This window comes from Sander vitreus, chromosome 4 (assembly GCF_031162955.1).
Source record: "Sander vitreus isolate 19-12246 chromosome 4, sanVit1, whole genome shotgun sequence".
Taxonomy (NCBI): Eukaryota; Metazoa; Chordata; class Actinopteri; order Perciformes; family Percidae; genus Sander; species Sander vitreus.
Window position 1 is genome coordinate 7,571,358 of NC_135858.1, and position 16,079 is coordinate 7,587,436.

Genomic DNA, 16,079 nt, shown 5'->3' on the forward strand with positions numbered 1-16,079 from the left:
TCAATAATTTTACAGGCACTTCTCACTCTCCACCCAGGTGTCTTTCTACTTGGGTCATAGATGGTGGAGGCCCGACTCATTCACGGCCTGACTCAAGCCCAGACTGAGCCCCAAGCCAAGCCCTCGCCGCAGCTGCAGGCCCTCAGAGCAAAGAAAGCACTCATGACAATGCCCTCACCTAAACAGTAGGATTTCACAATGTTGTGGAATGATGGCACTGGTATTTGTACGGTATGTATACCTACATGGAGGAGCTTCTGAATAAAAACAGGGTGGAAAAGATAACTTGTTTTTCCATTTTGAACGTTTGTGTGGTGTAGGAGAGGTGCCGGGTTTCCTTACGATAAGAAAACAGGATCAAGATAATCTTGTCCAGTGTGTGTGCGTGTGCGCCTGTGCTCGTGCGTGTGTTGTGTCTGTGTGTATCTCAGTACATTCCACTGGTCCCTGAAGGCATAGGACGTTTCTCTCCAGCCACACACAGACAGAAGCACACACACACACACACACAGCAACCGCCTGCCAAAAAGGTCTCTAAAGGTATAAGAGGCTATAAATAACACTATGAACTACTGAAACTGTAATAAATGAACGCACTCGCACAATAATAAACACAACTCTGTGCAGACTAGCATAAACACACTGACAATGATGCTTTGATTGTTTTCACACCAGTGACAATCAATGCACAAATTACCTTGTAGGACAAAGATTAAAGAAGAATACTGATATGTTTGCTTCTTAGATTGTGCCAACCATCTATTTAGGCTGCCGCTCTGCTTTACATTATCTCTGTTTATGTCAGCAGTCCAAGATAATAGGGCTTGTGTTCCTGCCTGCACAGAAAGTCATTGGCAGATAATCGTATTTGTAAAGCATTGACAAACAAATTCCACAGGCAGAATTAGTCAGGGTAGAAAATCCATCACAATGAACATGAAGCATTAGCTTAGTTTTGTTAGTGAGACTATTACTATTCTTTCATTTCCTTGCTATCATAAGGTCAGTTTTTGTATTCCGTGATCAGTTTTTCCTGTTTAGACTTTAACTAGCCAAAGGGCTATGGAGTGTGACGACACGGCCGAATGTGTTTGATTTAATGTGGGGTGGCACACACGCCACCGTTCTTGTGTGTTAGCCAGCCGTATAGTGACAGGTGTGCCGCAGTGAAAGGGTGATGGCCCAGTAGGGCACTAAAAAAGGGGGCAGGAGATGAGTGGATAGCATTTTGCATTAAAGGTGCACTATGAGTTCCTGCATGGTTTCAGCGCGATTTCATTTTTGTCTGAAATCGTAGGCATCTCTCCTTGATCTGCTAGCTGTCTGCCCCCTGAATACACTGTGAAAAAACCCGGTCTCGGGAGACAACACAGGGGTCATAAACGTCAAACAAACACTAGGGGCACAGGCTGTGCATCAAAATACAACAAACCACGTTCTAGCCAATCAACGACAAGATGGTTGGGGGATAATGCGTCTTTTTCACTGAAATTAAGGCTGCTGCTCTAAAAGCACCCCCTCCCCCAACCATCTTGTTGGTGATTGACCATGCAGGAACTCATAGTGCACCTTTAAGTAATCGTACATTGTAACAGTTTTTTCTTTTTTCTTAATGTGTTTCACAATGATGCTATAATAGCTGTGTTGTGATCCAACTATAGTGAGCGGCAAAAGAGAATTTAAAATAGAATAGATAAGTTAAACAGAGTGTAATAAAAGCAGAATAAACAAGTCTTTGGTTTATGCTTAATGGTGCATTCAGATTTAATGAGATGCAAAATTCAAAGGCAGCATAAATGCATGAAAGGCCAATGAAAAGACAAACAAACCCAAAAGGACATGAATTGATAAAAATGTCACACCAGGCAGGCGTGAATGGTGGGGAAGATGTTCAACTTGTTAACATCTTAACACCAAGAAAATTTAAATTATTAAAATGATCTTGAGTTGTATGACAGCACTCCATTAATGCACAGAGATGGGAGCACAAAGGAGAGGGAACATTGGTGCTATCTTGTGAATTAATCCACGTTTCCACCAGTTTTGAGCGGAACCATTTTAATCAAGGCTGTGTCATCAATGGAGGAAGTAAACAGTAGTAGCAAGATGTTGGATTGCATGATTGCTTTTTTTATTACAGATATTTGTTTTCATTCCAAAAAACAAGCATGGACTAACAACCGCTGCACTCTCTATTTTTCTGACGATGTGTCACTTGACTTGCCCTTCCTTTCTTTCCAACTTGTAGGTCAAGGAAAACCTGCCATTTGTTTGTTCCAGTTGGGAACCAACTTTTTGACTGATATAAACTGGCCACTGTTTATATCAGTCAGATGTTCTGTTTAATGTTGCCTTCTGTGCTCATGGTGCAAAGCGACAGACCTCGATCATTGACTTGTGTTAAATAAAAGATGTGCACTTCTAGCCTTCTTTGAAATGCAAGAAGAGAGCAAAACCTCATCATGAGTTACATCAAAATGATGCCATCTTATTTGTTTTACTTGTGATACAGTCACTGCTTATACTACTCTCAAATAAAATGACAATAATAATATGTCACTTTAACATTTTCATTTTCACGCAAAATCCATAAACGAGAGCCCTCTTCTTCTGGTATCTTTAGATAATAAAATAATAATACCAGGTAAAATGGTGTCTTCGCAGTGCACTTGATGCCCAAAACTCATTAATACCAAATTACAGAATGCAAAAATACAAGTAATCTTTCCTTGGATTTTGCAGGTGACCTACCCCTCCATACACCAAGATTTCTTCCTTTTTTAGATCATTTTTGGGGCTTTTTAAATTTTTGCTGCAGACGGACAGGACAAGAATGTTTCTCTTTCTTTTCTGAATATTGTACATATGTTTAGGCCTATGTCAGAAATATTAGTTTGTGTGTTGGCAGGTTTGTGTGGTGTAAAGGATTTAATAATGGAATAAGGTTAGAGCTACAGCTAAATACAGGATGTGGTGTTTTAAATAGCGTTTATCCCAGGATTTGGGGATTAAATCTCACCTTTGAAATGTTTGCCATCTAAAGCCAGGTGACTTTGATTTGAAAAAGCATACATATTTGAAGCCCCTGAAACCACGAATCAAATTAATCTTTGTCACCAGATGTCATGAACATGAGACTCATACAAATTGTATCTGTTCAATGGCAATTAAATATTAACACAGCCCTGTAAAACTCTTGAGGGTTCTCTCAAAGAGAAAGCTGTGAAATATTCTGCTTTTTTCCCAAAGGAAATTCTGTCTGTTTGCTTTTTTTTCCTGACAGTGGCTGAAAGCTTGTACAGTTTATGGTTATATCATCTTGTTCAATATATAAAAAAAAAATGGAATATCACCACGAACAAAAAAAAATCTATGTCATCTATGTATTAATTCGATGTAATTAGATCTGTCTATTTCATTAATTAAAATTCAGTTTTACAACTGATGGATATGTGAATTTAACAGAGCCTTATATCATCTTTCAGCTCAATGTTTTGGTTTTACAGTATGACCTGCACCTTTACACATTGTGTATTTTTCAAGTATATTCTTCAAAATGCAAGAAAGGTTTCTGAAAAATCGTATGTCTGTGGTCAAAAAGGGTCATCGGTCATAAGGAAATCAACCAGCTTTTAAAGCTATCGTGCGTAGTTTCTGTCGCCCCCGTGAGGAATTGTAAGTAATGACAACAACACTGTCAGCGCGTCCACATGACCCAAGCCTTCCGTGATCGTGCACGCGCCCCCACCTCTCCTCCACACAGTTGCTGGTAGCCCCGGAGGACACAAAGGATTAAAAACACCTGAGGACTCTTTAGAAGAGGTCATTATCTTCACTCGAGCTTCTGCGCGGGAAAGTCACCGGACGACACAATCTTCTGAACATAGCCATACTGAGAAATACAGAGAGAGTTGTGTGGAGCTGAAAGTCTTAATTAGCTTTGTAGCAAATCATTTGGCAATGGCTTGGATGTAACAGATGTTCATTAATATCAAAATGTTAGGCACTAAAGATTTAAGGTAGTTATTGTGTGAGGGGATAACACAACACAGCCTGCACAGTTCTACCTCACTCAGTGTAGTCTGAATCAATAGCACACTGCCATCAGTAGGTCAGTATTCCTTTTCTCTCCTGTGGAAACCTTGTGTCAAAGCAGTTTGTTGCTTGGGAACGGAAGATGTGATGGAGATAAGACGACACTGAATCGGGACTCGTCTCTTGGGTATGTGATGCTGCTGTCAGGACAGTGGTCAGTAGACATAAATCATCACATAATGCTCTGGAGTGGAATGCTACATTCTCTGCCTAACAAGCTGCCAACAGAGACTCTCCCAGTTGATAACTCTACTGAGCTGTTGAGTGCTCTCTGCTCCAGAGCGGGAATGTACTCCTGCTGACAGCAGTGCCTTTTCACGTCAACCGAGCTGAGGATGTTTGAGCAGCTTTGCAGTTTGCGAGGTTCCTCCACAACAACCAAGCATTACAGAGCTTTGGTCAAGTGCATTAGAATTACGAGTGGAAAACTGCGAAGAGGAGATAAGTTTGGTCTCAGATTAGCAAAACTTCTCTAAAACAGCAAAAAGGTCTTTCTATGTACATGATTTCCTGTAGGAGACGTCCACACACCACAACCACCACATTCACAATGGTATTTCAATGTCAACTACTGCCTATTTATGTATTTACTTATTATTTGTATGTTTTTATATAATAATTATATGGTGAAGAGACATACTCCTTTCTCTTTTTCTGCAAATCTTTGCATTTTCACGTCCCATTTTGGAGAAACTAATCAAAAAACTGACAGCAAAATAAATCTTTAGTGCAGAAGTGAACTGCCAGTAGTGCAAATATACATTCCTGCACTGTGGAGTTCTGTGGACAGCTTTCTGAACATCAAGATTGTAAGAGACATTTCCTTAAAGGTTTCTTTGTGCTGTCTTTTTTTAATCAACTGTGCATAATGACAAACTGGACACATACGTACATAGTAAAGTCCTTTTCAATTAATATACAGACAATAATCCATATATCAAAATAGGCTGGTGAAATTAAACTTTAGAAAGCTTAAGTATTTAAAGAAAATGGTTCAAATAGCCCACAAATTGGGCAACGGATATAAATTAAAGAGCAGCATTATGCCCAGAATCGCATTGTTTGATTAATTTATAGTAACAATACTCACCGAGATGATGGCAGCCAAAGTCTCTGTGGCCCCAGTGCTCAGTGTGATGTAGGGGATAATGTTTTCAGCAAAGCCTGCTTCCCGAAGGATCCCATTGGTGTAGTACCAGATCTATGAAAAAATAATATATTTATTTGATGATGATGAGCTGATATTGTGAAAGAATATTTCTCAGCTGTCAACCTCAGAATCAGTTTCACTGCAGTCCAATACACCTCTGTAACATCACTCAGTCACTGTCAGACTATAATATGTACTGTCATTCGACAGGTCTGATGGTGATAGCAAATTCAAATAAGACCTCCAGATTGACCTAAATTAAATTCCTGTCTTCTTGAAATGAAAATATATGTAAATCAAGTCATGTTCATATCCGTGATAAACCAGATGAGCTTTGTTATTTGAAAAAGTCCATCAACCTATCAAATGTGAAAATTGAACACAAATATTATTCTTTATGATATTCATCCTGGAGATGTATTTGGGGACACGCTAATTATAAATAACATTTTGTTTGCTATCATACAGCCTATAATATGTTGGTCAGTGTGTTTTCCCACTTTAATTTTTTAATATGACCAGTTTGGATTGCATCCGTCTTGCTAGTAGAGCCTTAGACACATGGAAGTTAAAAACCACCCCTGTTTTTCAATAGAACAGGAGCTCACTTGTCTTCTGATGGATTTAAATACAAAACAATGAAATTTTTTTAAAGGATACAGTATTAACTTTTAAAAATGTACTTTTTTGCCAATCACTGAGATTTTTTTACATTATTCCTGGTGGAGATGGAATGTACATAATTTAAGTCCGTTTTTTCTCAGTTCACTGTTGTCATTCTCTTTTTATCAAGTACCGGATGGCAGCAATAAGCAGCAACTCTCTTTCATGGCATCTATATGGAAATTGCTTTGGAAATGCAATTTGCTGCTACACATGATCCACTGACAAGCAGGCACTTTGTCACTGATAAGACAGTGATAGGACTGCACACACAAGTGTTTCTGTAGTTAACAGTCAGTTCTGTAATTCTCTGTCCAGCATTCCTGCACAGGTTTTTTTTAAAAACTGAATGAGAGAGTTAGAAATGCTTTTGCTTATACTTAAATCTACTGTTACTAGAGCTGTAATCGGGCTTTAAAAGTTAGGCCCAACAACGCCCAAGCCCGACAGAATTCAGCCCGACAAGTAAATTTTGATTGACAGCTTTTTAAAAGCCCTAACCCGTTTAGAGCCCAACATTATTCAAATGTGCGCACGCACACAGCTCTTTTGCCTTTTGTCAAGAATGAGTCATTTATAAAAAATTTTAACATAATTTATTCATGACTAACGTAGGCTATAGGCCACTTGGAAGTTGGAACAAAGAAATAAAATAAGTCCTCCAGAGGCCAGCCTCTGTTTCACCTCAGCATCCATTTTCACGCTAATCACACACCGTCTGCAACAACTGGCACCACCACACCAGGACTTAGGGACTGAGCCCCTCTGAGTGTCGAACTGTATGCACTGTAAGCACTCCCTTACCATCCATGCTACCTCATTGTTTTATGTATGCACTGGAGATTGTGGGTACGTGTTTTTTTATGTTTTTAAATTCTATTTTATTTATTTGCAAAGCACTAAGAGGAATTCCATCCAATTTCATTGTGTCCTGTACAATGACAATAAAGAATTCTATTCTAATCGAAACGCATCACCTGACCGATCATTTACCGCGCAACCCGGAGCGCAAGCCCGAGCCCGTGTAAAATGATAGAAATTAAGACCGAACCCAACTGAACCAGTCGAGTCCCATCGGTTTCGGGTAAAGATCTTCAGCTCTAACTGTTACTCCATTGTAATGCACCAGGGAGTTAGCATTCACATGTCAATGGCTATGCAGGAAGCGGGAGTTGTTTCTCAGCTCAATAAAAGCCTTGTGAAGCAGTAAAGGGATGTTTGATTTGACAAAAGCTACAGCTCCAATATGAGGGTAAACCAGGCTAAGCATTAAAGCTACACTCATTAACATTGTTATATTATTTCATGCAAAGGGTGTTGAAAGAAGGTATATCTATAATCCCATTTTACCACAAATTTGCATTATTGATTCATATTTAAAATTTGTATTATTATATAAATACCAAAGAAATTGCAGATTTTTTTAACTAGAAAAGAAACAGTAACAATGTGTCCTAAACATCTTATATATAAGATAGTGTAAAGAACAGGATTCCACTGACAATCTGAGAGAAAGTTAAATAAGAAGTGCATCTCACAGCATTGAGGCCACAGAGCTGATAGCAGGCCATGGTTATGATGATGGTGATGAGCTGCCAGCGAACAGCTGGGCTCCTCAGCAGCTGTAACAGAGAGACGGTGTGCAGGTTCTCCTGAGCCCGAGCCTCCGCGTGAACCTCCTCCAGCTCCTGGGACACATCTTTCTTTCCCAAAAACCTCTGAAAGGCTGACACACACATACACACAGTGTTAAAATATCCATAAATAAAAACAACCATCACGCCGACATCAAAGAAGTTGAGGATTTATTCCACAGCAAATGAAGACATCCTCATAAATGGATCAACTTGTTAAAAACTGGACACTCAAACTAAAATCAGTTTTTTGTAGCTTTATCAAGTGAGTAAGCTGTGTCCCACTCCTGTATCTTTGTGATGTCTAATCTGAATTGTAACCATGAATTATGCCACTTTATTTGACTCTTTTGGCCTTCATAAAGTGAGTATTATGGATAATGCAGTCTTGCAGCCCCCAGGTTGTATGTGATCGATGTGGATATTAATAGTGGAGTCTTTGACTACTCAAGGTGGAGAATTTTTGTGGAAAACAGAATCAGCAAACTAATTTATTTCGGTTCATCACTTTATTTATTTATATGCTTTTATGTTTTTACTATTTAAAAGGATCATTATCAAAAGTTCTGTGTGAGTTAAACACGAGGGGCACTAATGACCAATGTTTTGAGTCAGACCCAGTTATGTTTATATTGTGATTTTTTTTTTTTTTAGAAATAAAGAATTGGTTTTGCAGTTGTTTAATGAGGATGGAAATGCATTCGTACATTTGTTAGGCCTCAGGGATACACACAATGCATGTTGATGAGAATAATGAACATAAACTTAACTGATCTTAAAATGATGTATGTGTGACCTATAATATAAAGATTGACATCATTAGTTGGAGCTAATTGGCTTGGGGCTGAGAGCCAGGGAAAATTCTGGAAGCTGTTGAGAGACGGACTATGCATTATTGTTTAGGTCTTCTCATGGGACTTGTTGACAATAATAAAAATTTAGAATAACGCCACGCTTACCGTTTAAATAACAACACAAATGCCTCCACATTTTCCCTTTCAGACCCTCTAAGTTTTTGGGCCACAACAGCGACATGGAGTGGAGCCCCACTGTCTTCCTGCAGGGAAAATAAAATAGGATGCCTCCGTGGGTACATTGCCACTGTTACAACTGATATTGACTGCTCCAGTATCATTCTGAATTAAAGCAGGTTTCCATAGTTTCTATCAGCAGAGAGAGACAATTGAATGTTCACTTAGATTCTCATCTGGATGATAATGTTGAAGTAAGATCTCATGGTGGGCAACTTGTTCTGGTATCAGAGGATCATTTCGGCATGATGTTCTTCTTTTTTTGTCCTTTCCTTCATTTCTTATGGTTTTTAAATCACTGTCGATTTTTTTAATAATGGGTTTTATATATTGCCATTTTCAATGTACTTAAGTGCTGGTAAAGTAGATCAAATAGCAACGCATTCTCATGAACAGGTTCGTAGGATATCGTACAAAAAGTGATGCACATTAAAACGTATATCATACGAAAACTAGGAGGCTGCCGGCTGGTCCCGTGACATCGGCTACAGAACTCCGTGCTACAGAGCGGCAGTTGCTAGCTGTTTAAGCCGCTACAGAGCTTTGTGACACAGTCACAGCTCGTCGTATCAGCGACAGTTAGTAGATGTGTTTAGCTGCTACAGAGCTCTGCAAAACCGGCTACGGTGCTCCGCATGGTGCTCTGTCAGGTCAGCGGTAGTTGGTGGTTCCGTTCTCCGAGAAAAGGTGACTGTGAGCCGGGTACAGAGCACCGCAAGCTGCCGGTCATTTCGGCAAATTTAGGCAAGAAAAAGTGAGCGTTATGCAGAAACGAAATTTTGTTTTACGCACTAAAACGACTAGTTATTTAGGAAAAAGATTGTGGTTAGTATTAAAACACTCCCAAGGAACAAGCATTTCCTGGGTGAAAGTCTTTAGTTTTCCCCGGGAAGCAAACTCAGCTCCCTGGCTTGAAAGTCCTGTGTGCTAATGACCACCCATCACCCCGACTTCCTCCCTCCGTGGCCAGCCGCATTCTTATACAGCAGCAGTCAATGTGGTGCGCACAGCAAAACAAAAACAAATTGGTAATCATACGAATTACAGTGCTTATCTATTTGTAGCTTTTCGAACATATGGTTCATGAGAACAGGCTGAAGATAGATATAGATATAGGCTATATTCAGATAATTGTAAAACAAAAACACTTCTAGCTATGATGTGTAAAAACAAGAGTTTCAATTAATTTGTACAATTGTAACAGGTAACATAGGTGAGTCCTGCTTTCTCTGCATTCACACACTGTTGAGGAATTATGTTACAGTATGTGATTTATGTCACTCTTTAGCATTGGTTATTTCCTTCCTGTAGATACAGAACGTACATTCCTAATACTTTGGGACAATGATTAAAAATATGGAATATCAAATAGTGGGACATTCAGTTACAGCACATTTGTAAGTTTCAATCTTGCAGTGGGTTTCTAGTATATTTAAATATGAGGTATTTTCTGAGATATATAGTATCAAAATCCTGCCTAGTTGCTGTCATCAGCCTGTACCCACCTTGAATTCCCATAACACCAGGGGATTTACCTTTACAGGAGAAAGAATTAAAGTGAGGTAAGAGGATTCTTCCCTCGTCCAGTCCAATCCTTCATCTGTCCAAGCAGCTTGAAAAAAAATGATTAGCTCTGTACACACAAATATAAAATGTGTGTGTATTTCTGTTTTGCTTCCCTGCCTTTTAAAGGAAAGGAGAAAATATATACGCAAAACAAATCCCCCTTTAATGTCTGTATGGAAAACACCGGGCATAGCACCTGCTCGACTGCGGCACTGTAAGATGACGTAGTATTAAGAGCGACAATGTTAGCAAGTAGTATTAAAGAACTAAAATCAGCATAAGGAGGTTGATTTGGGTAGTGGATGGGTCAAACAATGCAGGACTTTCACCCAGGACACTGGGGTTCGTGTCTCTGTTCTTGTCCTGCGTGTCACTGAAATGTAATTTTTTTTTTAACCCCACCCATGATCCTTTTCCAAACCTAACCATCCCGTTCTTGTGCCGCATGTCATTTAAACAAGGTATTTGGTCAAGACTCTTGGCATCACTTTTTGATGCTCTGGGTCGGGACGGGACATTCGGCACAAGAACGGGACAGTTAGGGTTAGGAAAAGATTGTGGGTGGGGTTACAAAATGTACATTTCAGTGTCACCCGGGACAAGAACGGGAACACGAACCCCGGTCTCTTGGATAAAAGTCCTGTGTTGTTTGACCCATCCACCACCCCAACCAACCTCTTTGTGTGGATTTTCGGTCTTTCATACTGCTCGCTACCGTTGTCGCTCTTAATACTAAGGCCGGCCACACACTAGCTGCGTCGTGTGAGCGTCGCGTTTCTGTTGCGTGTCAGCTGTGTGGATTTTTCGATGTCTTTTCACACCAGAAACGTGTCTGATGTGGCGCTGCTGCTGCTGCTAGCCTTGTCTCTACACATGTTTCCCATTGATTTACTGCACTCAAGCAGTATACTTTATGTAACATAAATATATACTGATTTGATTACAAGCAAAGACAACGTCGGCAGTATTGACGGCAAAATAGGCTACAGAATATTTCGTTCTGTATTGACAAGTGCAAATATTTAAAAATCAATAAGTTTTTTTTTTTTATTACATTTTTTCTGCATTTATGTCAAAACCTAGAGACTTTCAACTTGTCATTTATAAATATGTATTTGTGTCAAAATGACATATAAACATCTTTTCCTATTGTATTTTGCCTGGAAACGCTTCCAACACGCTTGCGTGTCGCGTGAAAAATAGGCGTCGGTTCTATTTCTAGCATGCGCGCGTTTTCGCTGTGGCTCGAGCCGCGCCTGAGACGTGCGTTTCACGCAGTCAGTGTACAAGCTCTAACCTGTTAACATGGGAGCCGAAATAAAAACGGACACGCCACGCAGCTGACACACTCACGCGACGCAGCCAGTGTGTGGCCGGCCTAAGCCATCTTACAGCACCGCCGTCAAGCAGCTGCTCTGCCCGGTGCGTTCCATACAGATGCTAAAGGGTGGTTGAACAGACTCAAGGTTGAAATTATTTATTTTGTGAGAGCAGCTATAAACAAAGACATATGGCAAAACAAGAGTGAGCTAAAAATAAAAGTCCTACATCAAGAGAAGTACAAGCACCATTCTTGAATTCCAAACACTTAGCATTAATAAGCAAAAACATTGTGGCTGAAAACTTCCAGTTACAAAATCAAGCCTCACAGTATTATACATTTGTTGTGGCGTCTGATAAACCTTTAAACTCATAGATCTGTTACTCAAACCCAACTTTATGGATCCTATTTTTATGTCTTACTGGTACCTGAAGCAACACACCCCCAGCAGTACCATCAATTTCAACATGGCTAATTTCTACAACAGAGGCAGCCAACCTCCCATGCATGGTATGATCTTCTCCCACATAACATACTGTCTTTCAAGCTGGTCACAAGCAAAACACTTGACTGAAATAGCTATCACCCCTACCACAAAAGAACAATTGATTTAATTGTAATAGTTTTAAACATTTTGCAGATGCTTGCCTCAGGCAACAAGGGCAACTACCAGAGAGGTCTGTGTTGTACAATATCGACATAGAAAGTGTGGGCAAACAGTCTTCTCATTCAGAGCCACCCACTACTGGAATAATCTTCCTATTAATTCCCTAACCTCTAAACATAAATTTAAGAGATGGCTTAAAGCAAACCAAACTTGCAATCATGAGTTATCATACTACCTAAAACCTGGCACTGCCTTTATTTTATTGCATATATCTGCTACTTTTGCAATGCATTTATGTATTTTATTATTTTGTATTGTTTTGTAAAGTGTTACCATTGGGCCAATGGTAATAACCCGCAAAGGGACAACAGATGAAAAAAAGCTCATTACCTAACTCTGGTACATTTACATTGAGGTGGAAACTAAAATGTTGAATAATGTGCATTAAAGTGATTTTCGTCATTAATTTCATTTGGTGTGTGCTGTGCCAACATTTCCTCTAAAGGGGACACCTGTGGTGTAATCATCATGTATTGTTCTTAACATCTTATTATGTTTCTATGAGATGTTATTAATACCTTATTATATTCCAATGAATGCGAAAGATATAATGTCTCACATGCTGTATAGTACAGTACAGCAGTGGTGACAATTTCATCAACTATTTTCAAATGTCATAAAATCAATCATTACATGTTTCCCCCTTTTTTAATGTTGTTTTATTATTACCAAGCAAGTCTATTTCATATGTATGACTGTATTTTGGATGCTTTTGTAGCATTTTTTTTGTATTGCAAGAAAGTTACAGTACATACATAAGAAGTCAGGTAACCCAAACCATTTGATTTATATTTTAAAAGTATTAATACAGCAGAATAAAATGAATTGTTCAAATGCATTCATGGTTTTATCATGGGTTTTATGTATTTTATTAAATAACAAACAGGATGGTCGACATTACAAAGAACACGATCAACCAAATCTTTAGAGACTGCCCATCTATAATGAATACACATAGTAGCAGTTTAAGCTACTATGCCTCTGCCCCATGCTGTTCCTTCTCATGGTCTGTCAAACCTTCCCTGTTTAGTTTCGTTTTTCTGGTCCTTCAATATCTGCTTATGGAAGCTACAGTATGTTTACACTTTAGCTACTAAAATAATTTGGTTTAGGAAAGATTGTGGAGATGGCATATGAAATATGGTTAAGGAAGATAAGCAGATTGCCATCTGCTTTGCTTAATAAAATATATTTCTTGTGCTGAATAGGAGCGGGAGGTTATTTTATATTTTTTCTAAATAATGGAATATTAAAGAAACATGAATTAATGTGTAACTTTTACTGACCTCTGACTTTTAAATCTTACATATAGTACAGTAGCACACAAACTGAAAACATCTGTAGCACAGTTTACTATGTGAAGCAAGTCAGCTTTGCATTACGATGACGTTCAAACCAAACTTCAGAGTAGCCATTTATAATGTATGGATATAGACATCAAAGAGTTCAAACATCCACCAAAATCATATCTGATCACTTTTTTTTACAAGCTTCATTAACACATTCCGTTTGAGCTATGCCTCTGCCCCATGCTGTTCCTTCTTGTGTCATTTTAACATTCAACTAGATCAGATAGAGTTACTCCCATAAAGTCTTTGAATTCTAAAACTATTGGTTGGACGAGATGATGATTGGTGGAGAGTACGTACCTAAATCATTTCACATAAGCTACATGGACATTGCATTATTTTGATTGAAAAATTCTTGAGTTTCCAGACTTCTTTGTCTTTAAGAAGACTGTAAGAACTGTAATGAGCCATAACAAGCGTCAGTATTTTACGAGTTGGGAGTGAGAACGGGTTGGACAGGAAGCATCGTATACATGTTAAAGTGTCGTTGGTCACAGATTAGACACGACGAAACATACTTTAAACACCTGCATTTGGAAATATGCTTCACTCTCGCTCTCTGTGGTCCTGTATGGGAGTTTTAAAGTGTCTGTGACAGAGAGACTTCAGTTATTATAAATCTTTAAGTTCTGTAAAATACAGTGTTTTGAATGTTTTATATAAAAGACCTTCTTGAAAAGGCCTTGGACTTCTTTAATTATTTATAAAAAGATGTCTCTCTCATGTGTCTCAGTTTGTGTTCAGACTAAATTTGTTCAAACTGATCAGACTGGCACACATTAAAGTTGTTGTGATTTGTGCTCAGAGAAATCCAGTACAGCTGGTTGGTCCTTCAATATCTGCTCATGGACGCTAAAGTATGGTTAAGGTATGGTTACACTAAAATAATTTGGTTTGGGAAAGATTGTGGTGATGGCATATGAAACATGGGTAAGGTATTGTTGAAGATAAGCAGATCCAATCTGCTTTGCTGAATGAAAGATCTTGCATGTGCTTAATGAGAGTGGCAGGTGATTTCATAGCACTTCTATGGATATTACAGAATATTAACTAATGTTTGACTTTTAGTGATGATATAATGATTTTATAGGATGAGGACATGAAGCAAAGAAACTGCTTTAAAGCAATGTCCAATATGAACAGGAACAATGGTTGCAATGTCCATATGGGAACCTGGCAATTGTTATTTAGACTTGTACAATTGTGAACCTATTTTTATAAGAGTTTTGCACATTGAACGTTAAAGCAATTGTGAAATACTGTAAAAGCCACAAATCTCAGCAATGGGAAAAGTAATCAATGAGTCTATGGTTAACAGCTCTACCAATCCCTTACAGATACACTATGGTAATTTGTGCAATGGTACAGTGACACTCTTACCCTTGTAGAATGATTTTTCAAGCTCCAGAAGTGTGTGTGGATGTGATTGGTACAGACCAGAAAGGTCTTAAAACATAACAAGCATTGCAATGTATTTGAAACATGAAAGCCTAGTGCGGCAGCAGATGTGAGAGAGATGACTAATGTGTTTCTGTACTGCATACAATACCTCTTTCAGCTCCAGCCTCATCCCTCCTCTCTATCAGCAGGTAGCGAGGACTCTCGGGGAGGAAGGGCAGCACACACAGCTGCAGTATTGCCGGCAACGCCAGGAAGGAAAACAGGTAGCTCCACCTGGATTCCTGCAGTCAAAACATCCACAAAAGAGCTACATCAAAGCTTTAGACATGGTACAGTATATGATATATATCATACTATACAAAAAAGTTACACAAAACTGGTGCTCCATTGAATAAGTCGATGCACATCTTATTCTCATTAAGAATTTCTGCAATCAGTAATGATTATCATTTTAATGTAAAATAACAATGTGTTACAACGCTTGTAGAAAATATGGCATAGTAAATGTTTGAATGTGAAAGATGTTTCCTTAAAGTAAGAAGCAATGTCAGTGCCTGTAATAGATGGATTTTGAATTGAACTAATACCTGTTTTCTGAACAAACACACTTCAATGGTTTTGTTTTGAAGGAGGAGGTTACTTTAGATAAAAAGCATTTATTGCTGGACTTGGTTGACACCAACTAGAATATTTGCCGAGCCCAATGGCCAAGTCTGAGACAAGTCCGAGTGCAAATACCTACGAGTCCAAGACAAGCGCGAGACAATAGAAAAACGTCTTGAGTCCAGAACCGGACTGCTGTGTATACAAATGGTGACTTTGTAATATATCTCCCTATAATATTACAACTGAATAGATATATACTAGAATAGAAAAAAAAAAGTGTTGTGGTTTCAGTTTTGCCCACATATCTAAACAAATACAAACATACAAAACATACAAAATCCTAATTCTTGTTAGGTAACTCTCATTATGGTCGCCTCCATAGATTCATTTACAGCATGTTTATGTTTTTAAGTGGCACCTCCCTCTTGTCACATCTATTAAGGCAGAAGCCTTAATAGATGTGATAAACTGAAAATATTGAGTTGGCTTTTTTCCACAACTATAAATATTTATCAAAGCCTGCTACATTCATGGAAGTTGGTAGTAAACATGGTCGATGAAGCAGCAGCAAAGAGCACTTGAGTCCTTCAAAATAA

General features: G+C 38.7%; 1 protein-coding gene across 2 annotated transcripts in view; it reads right to left on the minus strand.

Annotated features, from left to right (window-relative positions):
• Nucleotides 1-16,079, minus strand: part of slc2a9l2 (solute carrier family 2 member 9, like 2) — a 98,824-nt gene that overhangs the window by 58,939 nt on the left and 23,806 nt on the right. For both annotated transcript variants that reach the window (XM_078247951.1, XM_078247950.1), the window contains exons 7-9: nt 15,026-15,158; nt 7,447-7,634; nt 5,186-5,296 (exon numbers count right to left, since the gene is read on the minus strand). In XM_078247951.1, the coding sequence (XP_078104077.1) occupies nt 5,186-5,296; nt 7,447-7,634; nt 15,026-15,158 (432 nt within the window). The remainder of the gene's footprint in view (nt 1-5,185; nt 5,297-7,446; nt 7,635-15,025; nt 15,159-16,079) is intronic.